The 15448-nt window shown below is 40.1% G+C and overlaps 1 protein-coding gene across 4 annotated transcripts in view; it reads left to right on the top strand.

The window, feature by feature from the left end:
- The window catches only part of LOC129814016 (5'-AMP-activated protein kinase subunit gamma-1-like), a 54039-nt gene that overhangs the window by 31728 nt on the left and 6863 nt on the right, over positions 1–15448 (top strand). For all 4 annotated transcript variants that reach the window (XR_008753218.1, XM_055866746.1, XM_055866745.1 and 1 more), the window contains 8 exons: positions 9244–9470; positions 11457–11517; positions 12267–12373; positions 12791–12872; positions 14816–14874; positions 14978–15023; positions 15107–15161; positions 15271–15397. Coding sequence is in view for 3 of the 4 variants with exons in the window: in XM_055866746.1 (XP_055722721.1) it covers positions 9244–9470; positions 11457–11517; positions 12267–12373; positions 12791–12872; positions 14816–14874; positions 14978–15023; positions 15107–15161; positions 15271–15397 (764 nt within the window). In the remaining variant the exon portion in view is untranslated. The remainder of the gene's footprint in view (positions 1–9243; positions 9471–11456; positions 11518–12266; positions 12374–12790; positions 12873–14815; positions 14875–14977; positions 15024–15106; positions 15162–15270; positions 15398–15448) is intronic.

The following is a 15448-nucleotide window of genomic DNA, read 5'->3' as shown; positions in this document are numbered from 1 at the left end:
TGTCCTATTTTAGATGCATGTGTGAATTGCCACGGCCATTCTCAATGGCGATTCTAGAGCCATTAGGGTTAAGTGCATTGCTCATGGGCACATCGACAGATGTTTCACTTTGTTGGCTCTGGGATTCGACCTTTTCAGTTACTGGCCCAACGCTCTAACAGCTAGTCTAACTGCCGCCCATGTGTGAAGCCATATGGTGCTATGTTTAGTTGGTCTGGTCCCATACTGTATGTTCTGTTGCCAAGTCTTCTATGGTTACAGCATGAACATAATAGAAGAGTATGGCATGTCAACGATAGAAAAGTTGTCTATAGCACATGGGACAAGGCTAGAAGAGTTGGCTTCTGGCATGTGTGACCCCTTTATAATATTTGTCTTGACTCAAAAGATCTATATCCTATGTGGTATAGTTACTTAGATTGTTTTAAACATTACAATTCATACCTTACCATTTTTTATTTTATTTTATTTTTTATTTAACCTTTATTTAACCAGGTAGGCAAATTGAGAACACGTTCTCATTTACAATTGCGACCTGGCCAAGATAAAGCAAAGCAGTTCGACACATACAACAACACATAGTTACACATGGAGTAAAAACAAACATATAGTCAATAATACAGTGAAAAAAATAAAAAAATAAGTCTATATACAATGTGAGCAAGTGAGGTGAGATAAGGGAGGTGAAGGCAAACAGATATATGTATAAATAAATAAAAATATAAAAAGGCCATGGAGGCGAAGTGAGTACAACACAGCAAGTAAAATAAAAACTAAAAAAAAAAAAAAAAAAAAAAAAACACTGGAATGGTTGGTTTGCATTGGAAGAAAGTGCAAAGTAGAGACAGAAATAATGGGGTGCAAAGGAGCAAAATAAATTAATAAATAAATACAGTAGGTAAAGAGGTAGTTGTTTGGGCTAAATTGTAGATGGGTTATGTACAGGTGCAGTAATCTATGAGCTGCTCTGACAGCTGGTGCTTAAAGCTAGTGAGGGAGATAGGTGTTTCCAGTTTCAGAGATTTTTGTAGTTCGTTCCAGTCATTGGCAGCAGAGAACTGGAAGGAGAGGCGTCCAAAGGAAGAATTGGTTTTGGGGGTGACTAGAGAGATATACCTGCTGGAGCGCGTGCTACGGGTAGGTGCTGCTATGGTGACCAGCGAGCTGAGATAAGGGGGGACTTTACCTAGCAGGGTCTTGTAGATGACCTGGAACCAATGGGTTTGGCGACGAGTATGAAGCGAGGGCCAGCCAACGAGAGTGTACAGGTCGCAGTGGTGGGTAGTATATGGGGCTTTGGTGACAAAACGGATGGCACTGTGATAGACTGCATCCAATTTATTGAGTAGGGTTTTGGAGGCTATTTTGTAAATGACATCACCGAAGTCGAGGATTGGTAGGATGGTCAGTTTTACAAGGGTATGTTTGGCAGCATGAGTAAAGGATGCTTTGTTGCGGAATAGGAAGCCAATTCTAGATTTGACTTTGGATTGGAGATGTTTGATGTGGGTCTGGAAGGAGAGTTTACAGTCTAACCAGACACCTAGGTATTTGTAGTTGTCCACATATTCTAAGTCAGAGCCGTCCAAAGTAGTGATGTTGGACAGGCGGGCAGGAGCAGGCAGCGATCGGTTGAAGAGCATGCATTTGGTTTTACTTGTATTTAAGAGCAGTTGGAGGCCACGGAAGGAGAGTTGTATGGCATTGAAGCTCGCCTGGAGGGTTGTTAACACAGTGTCAAAAGAAGGGCCAGAAGTATACAGAATAGTGTCGTCTGCGTAGAGGTGGATCAGAGAATCACCAGCAGCAAGAGCGACATCATTGATGTAAACAGAGAAGAGAGTCGGTCCAAGAATTGAACCCTGTGGCACCCCCATAGAGACTGCCAGAGGCCCGGACAACAGACCCTCCGATTTGACACACTGAACTCTATCAGAGAAGTAGTTGGTGAACCAGGCGAGGCAATCATTAGAGAAACCAAGGCTGTCGAGTCTGCCAATGAGGATGTGGTGATTGACAGAGTCAAAAGCCTTGGCCAGGTCAATGAATACGGCTGCACAGTATTGTTTCCTATCGATGGCGGTTACGATATCGTTTATGACCTTGAGCGTGGCTGAGGTGCACCCATGACCAGCTCTGAAACCAGATTGCATAGCGGAGAAGGTGTGGTGTGATTCGAAATGGTCGGTAATCTGTTTGTTGACTTGGCTTTCGAAGACCTTAGAAAGGCAGGGTAGGATAGATATAGGTCTGTAGCAGTTAGGGTCAAGGGTGTCCCCCCCCTTTGAAGAGGGGGATAACCGCAGCTGCTTTCCAATCTTTGGGGATCTCAGACGACACGAAAGAGAGGTTGAAGAGGCTAGTAATAGGGGTGGCAACAATTTCAGCAGATAGTTTTAGAAAGAAAGGGTCCAGATTATCTAGCCCGGCTGATTTGTAAGGGTCCAGATTTTGCAGCTCATTAAGAACATCAGCTGACTGTATTTGGGAGAAAGAGAAATGGGGAAGGCTTGGGCGAGTAGCAGAGGGGAGGGCAGTGCTGTTGTCCCGGGTAGGGGTAGCCAGGTGGAAAGCATGGCCAGCCGTAGAAAAATGCTTATTGAAATTCTCAATTATAGTGGATTTGTCGGTGGTGACAGTGTTTCCTATCTTCAGGGCGGTTGGAAGCTGGGAGGAGGTGTTCTTATTCTCCATGGACTTTACGGTGTCCCAGAACTTTTTTGAATTTGTGTTGCAGGAAGCAAATTTCTGCTTGAAAAAGCTAGCCTTGGCTGTTCTAACTGCCTGTGTATATTGGTTTCTGGCTTCCCTGAAAAGTTGCATATCACGGGGGCTGTTCGATGCTAATGCAGAACGCCATAGGATGTTTTTCTGTTGGTTAAGGGCAGTCAGGTCAGGAGAGAACCAAGGGCTATATCTGTTCCTGGTTCTAAATTTCTTGAATGGGGCATGCTTATTCAAGATGGTGAGGAAGGCATTTTTAAAAAATGACCAGGCATCCTCTACTGACGGGATGAGATCAATATCCTTCCAGGATACCCCGGCCAGGTCAATTAGGAAGGCCTGCTCGCTGAAGTGTTTCAGGGAGCGTTTGACAGTGATGAGTGGAGGTCGTTTGACCGCTGACCCATTACGGATGCAGGCAATGAGGCAGTGATCGCTGAGATCTTGGTTAAAAACAGCAGAGGTGTATTTGGAGGGCAAGTTTGTTAGGATGATATCTATGAGGGTACCCGTGTTTACGGAATTGGGGTGGTACCTGGTAGGTTCATTAATAATTTGTGTGAGATTGAGGGCATCAAGCTTAGATTGTAGGGTGGCTGGGGTGTTGAGCATGTTCAAATTTAGGTCGCCTAGCAGCACGAGCTCTGAAGATAGATGGGGGGCAATCAGTTCACATATAGTGTCCAGAGCACAGCTGGGGGCAGAGGGTGGTCTATAGCAGGCGGCAACGGTGAGAGACTTGTTTTTAGAGAGGTGGATTTTTAAAAGTAGAAGTTCAAATTGTTTGGGAACAGACCTGGATAGTATAACAGAACTCTGCAGGCAGTCTTTGCAGTAGATTGCAACACCGCCCCCTTTGGCCGTTCTATCTTGTCTGAAAATATTGTAATTGGGGATAAAAATGTCTGAATTTTTGGTGGTCTTTCTAAGCCAGGATTCAGACACGGCTAAAACATCCGGGTTGGTAGAGTGTGCTAAAGCAGTGAACAAAACAAACTTAGGGAGGAGGCTCCTAATGTTAACATGCATGAAGCCAAGGCTATTACGGTTACAGAAGTCATCAAAAGAGAGCGCCTGGGGAATAGGAGTGGAGCCAGGTGCTGCAGGGCCTGGATTCACCTCTACATCACCAGAGGAACAGAGGAGAAGTAGGATAATGGTACGGCTAAAAGCTATGAGAATTGGTCGCCTAGAGCTACCAGAGCAGAGAGTAAAAGGAAGTTTCTGGGGGCGATAAAATAGTTTAAAGGAATAATGTACAGACAAAGGTATGGTAGGATGTGAATACAGTGGAGGTAAACCTAGGTATTGAGTGATGATGAGAGAGATCTTGTCTCTAGAAACATCATTGAAACCAGGTGATGTCATCGCATATGTGGGTGGTGGAACTGCAGGGTTGGATATGGTATAGAGAGCAGGGCTAGAATCTCTACAGTGAAATAAGCCAATAAACACTAACCAGAACAGCAATGGACAAGGCATATTTACATTAAGGAGAGGCAAGCTTAATCGAGTGATAAATAAGGGTCCAGTGAGTAGAGGTTGGTTGGGGTTGTGGCGATCCAGACAGCTGGCCGGGTATATGGCTATCGGTAGCAGCATAGGATGGAGGTCTGTTTGTAGATACCTCGTGCGTTTCCGTCGGTAGGTTCCGTGTAGTGGGGTTTTGTTCAGATAGCAGCCGATAAGACAGCTAACGATTAGCGGGCCTCAGATGAGCGTTCAGGTAACGCCGGGACGGAGGTGCCGGTTGGATAAATCCCTCGGGCAGATAACGTCGGCAGTCAGTCGTGAAGGCCCGGTGGGGTTCCGTATCTGCAGCAGCAACAAAGAAGCGGGTCCGGATGGTGATGGAACTCCTCAGCTGGCTAGCTCCAGCATGATTTGAGTTAGCTCCGGGGTCGACGTAAGCCAATAGTCACACGGTATGCAGCTAGCTAGCTGCGAAATCAAGGTGCAAGTGTCCAGAGGCCATCCCCCCCTCCCTGTTCACACCCCTCTTGTTGGTGGAGAGAATTTTGCAGGGTTAAAGCTTATTTCTGGAAATTCTACACATTTTGTCATGGGGTGCAAAGAACATTTTTGCGGTTTTGAAGCTAATTTTCTTGCAATTCTATACATTTTACCATGTATAATGTGTGTTCATGTGATATTTGAGTGAGTAAAAAATTCCAACAATATCTATGGGCTAAAAAACCTAAATAAAAAAACATTAGCTGACATGGGCTAGTTGATCTGGACATTTCTGACAAGTTATAAATAGCGCTCTAAGGTATGAAATGACTAACATGACAAGAGGAACTGATGATGCACTACCCAATTTAGAAATTGCACCTTGTGCATTCTACTATTTTAGGTTTCAAGAGTAATTGTAAAGCCAGACTGAATTCCTTTTAAATCATTTTTAAAAAGTTTATGAACCACTGCTTTAGACTAGGTTGGGTTTAGACTAGCCTAATGTTGAGGCCAAACGGCATTGATCCACAGGCCTTTCTCTTAACACCTAATGGAAAGAACACTGGCCAATATGACTCCGTCACCAGCGTAGTTTACCATTGCCCTTTACACACAAAGCTTTTGTGTTTTTCCAAATGTAGTGTGAGTAATTTGAAATGTTGATTTTTAGATGTCAGTTTACTGAGAGGCCCGTCTGTAACGTCCAAAGGCCTGTGCTGGTCAATGGACTAGAGATTGACTAACACTGGTATAGATTACTCTAATATCTCCAATATCCCATGTGGTGTATTCCGCCTCCCGTACCTGTGTGTTTGGGTGAGGAGGAGCTCCCTCCCTGCTGTCCCCTGTGTTATATTCTCCTGTGGAATGTGCCACAACAGCATGGCTAAAATAAGACACCAACACGACTGAAGAGGGGGCTGGTATTGGCCAGCTAAATGTCAGATAGTGGAGATAGCTGGACTGTGAAGACATGTTTTTGTTTGACATGACGAATGCCTTTGCAGATTTATCCTCTTCAATCAAGTTGACCTTTCTTTAGTTTAGATGGTATATCGGTTTACTATTTACTTTTGATGGGTTGAATGTTACTGGCATTTAGTATTCAGTCCCTTTTTGATTTTACCGTTGTATTTTCATCTATGTAGAGGGAGAAGCCAGTGTGTGCGCCGTATGATTCGCTCTTAAGTCTCTAAGCAGCAATTTTATTTATAACTGTTTATTTATGTTTGTACTATGTTATGGAACTGAGGAAGTTTGTCAGATTAAAGATTTACTCTAACATTTTAGATTTGATTTGTTTATTTCCAAAATGCTTTATCCACCAACGTTTCACATTTGTGTTCTTTTCATCAGAAATAAATGCTTTATGTGTAAAATATCACGGTCTTCAGATTTTTTTAATTAATATATTTTAGATATGTATTGCATTTGGTTTTGTTGCAAAACACTATCCATTGTTTAGCTGGAATGGAATGTTCGTATCTTGTATAATATTTAACATAGAATTCTAACACATCACAAATCTAGCCTCGTGCTATAGTGTTTGATTAAAGTTTGGCCTCTTCCCAAATTGCACCCTATTCCCTAAATAATTCACTACTTTTTACCAGAGCCAAGATCTCATATCATTGTACTGATTAATTTATATTAATTAATCAGTACTATGAATATATATGTCATATATGAATATATATATATATATATATATATATATATATATATATATATATTATATTATATATATATATTATATATATATATATATATATATTATATTATATATATATATATATATATATATATATATATATTATATTATATATATATATTATATTATATATATATATATATATATATATATTATATATATATATATATATATATATATATATATATATATATATATATATGTTATATATATATTCATATATGACATATATATATATATATATATATATATATGTTATATATATATTCATATATGACATATATATATATATGTATATATGTCATATATGAATATATATGTCATATATGAATATATATATATATATATATATATATATATATATATATATATATATATATATATATTATATATATATATATATATATATATTATATATATATATATATATATATATATATATATATATATATATTATATTATATATATATATTATATATATATATATATATATTATATATATATATATATATTATATATATATATATATATATATATATATATATTATATTATATATATATATTATATTATATATATATATATTATATATATATATATATATATATATGTTATATATATATTCATATATGACATATATATATATATATATATATATATATATATATGTTATATATATATTCATATATGACATATATATATATATGTATATATGTCATATATGAATATATATGTCATATATGACATATATATATGTCTAACAAAAACATGTCTTCACAGTCCAGCTATGATATGAAAATATATGTTTTTTTTTGTGTGTCACATTTGATTGTGGTGAAGCTTGCAACCTCAGAGGTGTTTTGTAACTAAATGTGACTGTCTAGTGATAGGTTAAACCAATGACTGTATATATGAATGGACAATGCCATTGATCACGTGACACCATTCATTTGTGAAGAGTCAACAGCGCATTGAAGCCAAATGTAGTTGTTTAAGTTGGGGTCTCATGGAGACATAACATACACAGTTTGAGCTACTCTTTGGAGTGACGTTGCAAGCTCTCAGTGCTGCCACCTCTCATTGAATAACTTGAATTGAAGACCGACCGGGGTACTGCAGGCTACCATTAGCAACTAAATGATCTACTTATGTTTGCGATTTAAAAAAAAATTATAATAATAATTCAAGGACATGCATATGGTATATTACTAGCAGTTATTGGTACCGTGATTGTTTTAAAAACGTTATTTATTTATACTAAGATTGACCATGAAGATCGCCATTTTTCCATTCATTATAATGGGGGATCCTGTTTTCTGCTAACAATGCCTGTAGTACGGAAGTTGGCCTTGAATTTATGTGGCTTTAATGAGAGGGGGCAGTCGTTCTCCCCTGGGTTAAACACGTCTGTCATTTAATAACCCATTCCATGATTAGATGTGGAAAAAACACACCAATCTATTTCATAAGTTCTTTAAACCAAAAAAGCTAATTACCAACATTTCTGAAAAGGGATATATAGCGTTTTGGAATTCAATCAATTAAACTCTCTTCATTTGGGTTCAAGTAATCCATAATCACTTCAGCTGTTATGATAGTGTGCCTTTTTATAAGGCATTCATGGCTTGTGTCTATAGGTGATTGTTAGATTCATGAGTGGTGGCTTGAATGTCAAAGTGAAGCATTGCTGATAAGCTACTGGAGGTGAGCAGAGCCCATGAGAGTCCCATGGTGAAGTGGATGAAATGCGAACCAGGCTGTACACATCACCCACGTCACTGGAAGTATGGCCTTAGAAATATGTCAGCACAGCAGGGTGGGCCTGGAGCCGTGTGGGTGTTGTATGTCAACCCGCACCCTGTGCTGGGTCTTGACTGCCGAGGGGTATGTAAGGGCTGTCATGTGACTGAGCGACGGCCTCGACCTGACATAGACACTGCCAGAGCTGGAGCCTCCCAGCCTCTCGGGCAGCTGTCCAATATAGGATGCCCAGGCTAGATGATATATCACTACTACTACTGTATTGTACTGTAGACTAGATATCTGTTCTGTAGGCTGGGCAATGGTGTTGTGGTAGTAGTACATGAAGCTAGATAGGGAGGGAGGGAGGATAACTATATTCCCTTCTACTGCAAGAATATTACTTTTCTACACATTCATTTGATTGATTTGTTTGAAATTTGAACCAGGTTTTGATTCATTTTTTAGGTATTTGAAGATGTTCTCTGATACTGTGTGGTTGTCCAACCCTTTCCTGACAACCTACATACGGTACAGCCAAATGAGTCTACTGTATTGTCAGACTGACAAGCTTTGCTTACACTGCACTGTGAACAGTTGATTGCTGTGCTTTAGGGACAGGCTGGGTTGATATTTTCTTGGCAGGTTTCCAGGCCCTGGTAGCGCTTAACCATGCTCTGCTAATGATACATGAGGATACTTAATGATATTGAAATCAATATTCTTCTGAAAAGCTAAATCTATTGGGGACCCACTCCACTATTACAGTATTATGTGACAAGCACATACTCTATTGCAATGGAAAATCCCAATTAGAAAGACCACTATTTTTATTTATTTTAGTTTCACCTTTATTTAACCAGGTAGGCCAGTTGAGAACAAGTTCTCATTTACAACTGCGACCTGGCCAAGATAAAGCAAAGCGACACAAATAACAGTTACACATGGAATAAACAAACGTACAGTCAATAACACAATAGAAATTGAGTTGATATCACCTGTGAACATAGCAACCGCACCACAGGAGATTTCTAGGGAAACTATGTATACATGACAGGCCTGTGTGGATCAGTGCTAACTGTTAATTGTTCTCTGGTCCTTGTCTTTCCTCCAGTGTCCGGCCTCTCATCTTCCCCCACCCCACCCAGCACCCCCAGCCTGCACATGCTGTTCCCCCAGGAGGTCCACCAGAGTGCCCCAGAGTGCCTGGAACGCTCCCTCTCATCACCCCCACCAGACGCCGGACAGCGCCTCAGCCTGCCGTCCTCTGCCAAGCCCCCCATGTCCTCCTCCTTTCCGATACCCTACGCTTTCCCACTGCCCCAAGCTACCTCACAGCCAGTGAGTGATACCTCTTACTACCTACTACACCAACCGCTGAGTTACTGTGTTTGTTAGTGGCAGTGATAATTGACTGTATTGAAGCAATATTTCAGGGTTGCCAAAGAAATGTGGTTTAAGGGGGAAAGCTGATGGGATTTTCTGAGTCTCCTAGACCTATACAGTGGTAAAATATATAAATGACTGGAATTAAGTGATTGTTTCAGCAAAGACGGTTTGTTCAGCTCTAACGTTCAGCTCAGCAGAGTTCAATACTAGCCTAATCAAGATGTTTGAACTGATATGTCTGTTATGTTCCCCTCTCCTGTTGGACAGAGACCTTGATTTGATTGATGTGGTATCTTGTTAAAACTAATAATTCAAGTAACTCTGTGTGTCTGTCTATTTGAGCTATAGAATTATATCTACCCTGACAGTGTAAGTCAATATTTCATCACCATCCTTGTTTTTTTTGTTGTTGCTTATTACACCCAAGGCATCATGATTACAGCCATAAGTCGCTCTCTCGCACTCTTTTGCTCTCTGTCTCGGTCTCTCTCTTTTATTTATTTCCATCCACACACACCAGGCTCTTACCCTAATCAAAGGAATGTCTCTGCCAAATCCAATCTGGAAGCGTTTTAATGAAACAGCCCTCCATCTCAGATTTACAGCCCCATGTTAACATACAGCACGTTCCCTTCCCTGTGGCAGTGCAGCAGCAGTAGAGTGGGATGGGATTCATGCTGATGCGGGGTTAGACGGGCTAGATTTATGACAGTGCAGTAGTGGTTTTGGCTGCAGAATTGCTGTGTCACCATGAGGTATAGGGTGACTGGGGGGTTGGTTAGGCATCCCAGGCGTGAGCTATCAGGGCGGTTTCTTCTACTGCAGTGGGTTGTCAGTGCGCTGGTAGGGTCTAATCAAGGGGCTAGGGGAGACTACTAATACAAAAAGATGGTTTTGAATCCGCATATGCTACAAAGAGCACAATATGATTTGGCTCATAGAACGTGCCATGATGATGAAGTGCTTTGTAGCATAGGGAGAAAGGCAAATGAACTGCACACTGACTTATTTTGTTATTGGATCATTTTGCTGCAGTACACAACCTCTGCACCATGTCTTAGTCATTGTGCAAGTAGCCTACTTCATCCCATTCATTCCTTGCCATTATTATTGTAAATAATTGTCAATATAAATAACTATGCGTTGTGTATATTGTTGCATTTTAATGTCCTGCAAAACAGTTATGGGCATAGAAAAGGACAAGGAATCCTTGGCTTCTCGCTGCTAGGCAACATAAAGGATTTCCTAATATGGTGAAGAGCCTTGGTCGTTCTGCAACGAGGGTGTGTCTCTAGAGCGTGATCATAATAATAATAAATGAAACCTTAACGATTTCCGTTGACATTCACAATACACACAATGCGCAGAAAAATATCTACTTAAGACGATACACTGCTTTTAAATTAAAGTATTATTTTGTTTATTTATCCGGACATGTTGCACACTGTTTATTTATCCGGACGTGTTGCTCACTCCTCTGTTTTAGTCAGTAGTATGATCCTACTGTAGGCAACGGCTTTATTGACTGCAGCAAAATAGATTTAGGAATGTTCCACTACTACAGTTAAGGGGCGTGTAGTCTAATAATAATGTGCCATTAAAGTTACTGGCAGCCAGAGCCCCCGACATGAATTGCCCACATACAGTAGAAACTTGGACAAGGGCACTTGAATGAGTTGCGTGCAGTGCGTATTGTGCGTGTCAGACGGGGCTTGCTTTTCTTTTTGTTGGTTTTGCGTAAGGACATTTGTCTGTCAGTCTCTCAAATGTATGATTTTGTCACGGTGGAACGTGCCAGCAGTTATTGAATCTACATAGTTTTTTCGTCCACACTTTGGCAAACGGCGAGCTGTTGTGTGCCTGCAGCTCGGCTGGTCATATTGGTGTGCCAGATTTGGAGCGCGTTCTTCACCCCCCCCCCGCCTCTTATTCTTACAGAATTTCTACGGTTTATTCGAAGGCATGTTGGAGAAACTTGAACTAAACGATGATGGTGTTGGTAAGTAAGTGCATTTTACTGCATTAATAACCTACATTTTGATTTTATTTGACGTTTTTGCAATTTTATTTTGATATAGTTCAAGACCAGGCTCAATGGTACTGATTGCTTCTTTGTAAAGTGCTGGTGTGAATTGTAATGTGAATATTAGTTACATTTAAAATATATATATATTTTAGTCATTTAGCAGAAGCTCTGGATGACTTAAAGTAGTGAGTGCATACCTTTTAATACCTTTTCCTACTGGTCCCTCATGGGAATCGACCCACAACCCTGGCGTTGCAAGCCCATGCTCTACCAACTGAGCCACATGGGACCAGTTACAAGCTATTGAACACCTGTCGCTACATATCATATTTAAGTCCTATTATGCAGGATTTGTTTTGATCATGCCTGATGATAGCGCCATAGCAGCGAAGTAGGGGTGCTGAACCCCCCCCCCCAAACAAAAACTCTCAAAAGTAGTGCACTGGGCCTTTACTAGTCTGTATTAGTTGACCAATATAGCTATCTGTAGTGTGCACCCGTTGGTGAAAAGCACTCCCATCCCCAAACATATTCCTGCGGCTATGGATAGCGCAAAGCCTCATGCAGTGGAATCAATCTCAACCCATGGGTGCACTTTGTTAGAATAAGGAATTCCCCCCAGCCCAACCTCATTGGTTCAGTATACAGTATGATGACTAGTGAAATGATTTGATGTACTGTATACACAATGTGAATATATATTTTTCTACCCATCTTTCCAGCTGCTGAACCAGAGAGTGATATTTACATGCGCTTTATGAAGTCCCACTGCTGTTATGACATCGTTCCCACCAGCTCCAAGCTGGTCGTGTTCGACACTGGCCTACAGGTAAGCCCTGCTCACAAGATGATGTATACATAACTTTGAGAAGCACTAACTAACTTTGACCTAAGTTTGACAGTATCTGTTTATCTAACAGGGTGTGTCTACTGAGGAACATTCTTATGGGTATTGAAGTGCATCCTTGGTTTAAAGGCATTGGAAATTGCATGGTTAATGTTCCATGAGGAGAGCATTACTATTGACTCATAAAAGGTTAAACAGTAATCATAAGGAAGTACAGAAACACTGATGTTTAGGAGCTCAGCCACCAAATCCATTAACCTCATGGTTTCAGTTTCCATATGAAACCCATCAAACCAGAACGCTTTATTGTTTTATTTAGGATTTACACTAAACATTTTACAAGATGTGGAATACCATCAATATATTTTTTTGTTCTCGAATTATGATCCTTTTTCACAGGTGAAGAAGGCGTTCTTTGCCTTAGTGGCCAACGGGGTGCGTGCTGCCCCACTATGGGATTCAGAGAGGCAGTGTTTTGTGGGTAAGGCACACCCTTCATGTAGTATGACATACATTCACATGCAAAACACCTACATCCACCAATGAATGCATTCTTAAACTATTCCACATTTTGTTGTACATACGTACAGTTGAGGTCGGAAGTTTACATACACCTTAGCCAAATACATTTAAACTCCGTTTTTCACAATTCCTGACATTTAATCCTAGTAAAAATTCCCTGTCTTAGGTCAGTTAGGATCACCACTTTATTTTAAGAATGTGAAATGTCAGAATAATAGTAGAGAGAATTATTGATTTCAGCTTTTATTTCTTTCATCACATTCCCAGTGGGTCAGAAGTTTACATACACTCAATTAGTATTTGGTAGCATTTCCTTTAAATTGTTTAACTTGGGTCAAATGTTTCGGGTAGCCATCCACAAGCTTCCCACAATAAGTTGGGTGAATTTTGGCCCGTTCCTCTTGACAGAGCTGGTGTAACTGAGTCAGGTTTGTAGGCCTCCTTGCTCGCACACGCTTTTTCAGTTTTATACACAAATTTTCTATGAGATTGAGGTCAGGGCTTTGTGATGGCCACTCCAATACCTTGACTTTGTGGCCTGAAGCCATTTTTCCACAACTTTGGAAGTATGCTTGGGGTCGTTGTCCATTTGGAAGACCCACTTGCGAACATGCTTTAACTTCCTGACTGATGTCTTGAGATGTTGCTTCAATATATCCACATAATTTTTCTGCCTTATGATGCCATCCATTTTGTGAAGTGCACCAGGCCCTCCTGCAGCAAAGCACCCCGACAACATGATGCTGCCACCCCGTGCTTCACAGTTGGGATGGTGTTCTTCAGCTTGCAAGCATGCTCATTTTTCCTCCAAACATAATGATGGTCATTATGGCCAAACAGTTCTATTTTTGTTTCATCAGACCAGAGGACATTTCTCCAAAAAGTATGATCTTTGTCCCCATGTGCAGTTGCAAACCGTAGTCTGGCTTTTTATGACGGTTTTGGAGCAGTGGCTTCTTCCTTGCTGAGCGGCCTTTCAGGTTATGTCGATATAGGACTCGTTTTACTGTGGATATAGATACTTTTGTACCTGTTTCCTCCAGCATCTTCACAAGGTCCTTTGCTGTTGTTCTGGGATTGATTTGCACTTTTCGCATCAAAGGACATTCATCTCTAGGAGACAGAACGAGTCTCCTTCCTGAGCGGTATGACGGCTGCGTGGTCCCATGGTGTTTATACTTGTGTACTATTGTTTGTACAGATAAAATTGTACAGATGAAATTTCTCCCAAGGATGAACCAGACTTGTGGAGGTCAACCATTTTTTTCTGAGGTCTTGGCTGATTTCTTTTGATTTTCCCATGATGTCAAGCAAAGAGGTACTGAGTTTGAAGGTAGGCCTTGAAATACATCCACAGGTACACCTCCAGTTGATTCAAATGATGTCAATTAGCCTATCAGAAGCTTCTAAAGCCATGACCTCATTTTCTGTAATTTTCCAAGCTGTTTAAAGGCACAGTCAACTTAGTGTATGTAAACTTCTGACCCACTGGAATTGTGATGCAGTGAATTATAAGTGAAATAATCTGTCTGTTAACAATTGTTGAAAAAATTACTTGTCATGCACAAAGTAGATGTCCTAACCGACTTCCCAAAACTATAATTTGTCAACAAGACATTTGTGGAGTGGTTGAAAAACAAGTTTTAATGACTCCAACATAAGTGTATGTAAACTTCCGACTTCAACTGTACATGCTGGTAGATAACAATTATCTCCAGATTAAGTACAACATTTGTCACTTTTCTTTAAAAAAAACTGATTTGTTGAGATGACTTGTAATAGCCATGGCCAGTGGAGCATGGTTTGTTGGCTAGAGGTCAGTTGGCAACCTAATGCTTTATGACGGCTCTATGACAACTGTTAGTCATTCTATTATCTATAGGCATGCATTTCTCATTTCAGGAATGTTGACAATCACAGACTTTATCATCATACTACACAGATACTACAAGTCACCGTTGGTAAGTTTGAGTGGACGAACCGATTTTAGCTAAATATTTGTTCACCATGAAAATCCTATGTTGGATTATTCTTTAGATGTCAATATAGTTTTATTGTTTATAGGTGCAAATATATGAGTTGGAAGATCATAAGCTTGAGACATGGAGAGGTATGTAACAAGCTTTGGTTTAAATGATGACATTAAATGACATGTACAGAACATTTAACTTACATTGTTTTGTCTCTCTACAGAAGTATATTTGCAAGCGACATTCAAGCCTTTAGTGAACATATCACCTGAATCAAGGTACGTTCTCATAACATAACAATGGTTATTATACAGGTAAGAGTGTGTGTATTTGTGAAGAAAATACCAGAATTGTCTTTTCATTTGCGCTTTATGTCTGTCTTTGCAGCATATTTGATGCAGTGTATTCCCTCATTAAAAACAAGATCCACCGGCTGCCTGTCATCGACCCTGTGACGGGGAACCCACTTTACATCCTCACACACAAGAGGATCCTCAAGTTCCTACAGCTCTTTGTAAGTCTAAAACCATGGGCTCTATTTTCGGCTGGCGTTAAGGCGGCGCTA

Source organism: Salvelinus fontinalis, chromosome 17 (assembly GCF_029448725.1).
Source record: "Salvelinus fontinalis isolate EN_2023a chromosome 17, ASM2944872v1, whole genome shotgun sequence".
NCBI classification, from domain to species: domain Eukaryota; kingdom Metazoa; phylum Chordata; class Actinopteri; order Salmoniformes; family Salmonidae; genus Salvelinus; species Salvelinus fontinalis.
Note: the sequence above shows the minus strand (reverse complement) of the source record. Positions and strands in the feature narration are given on the sequence as shown.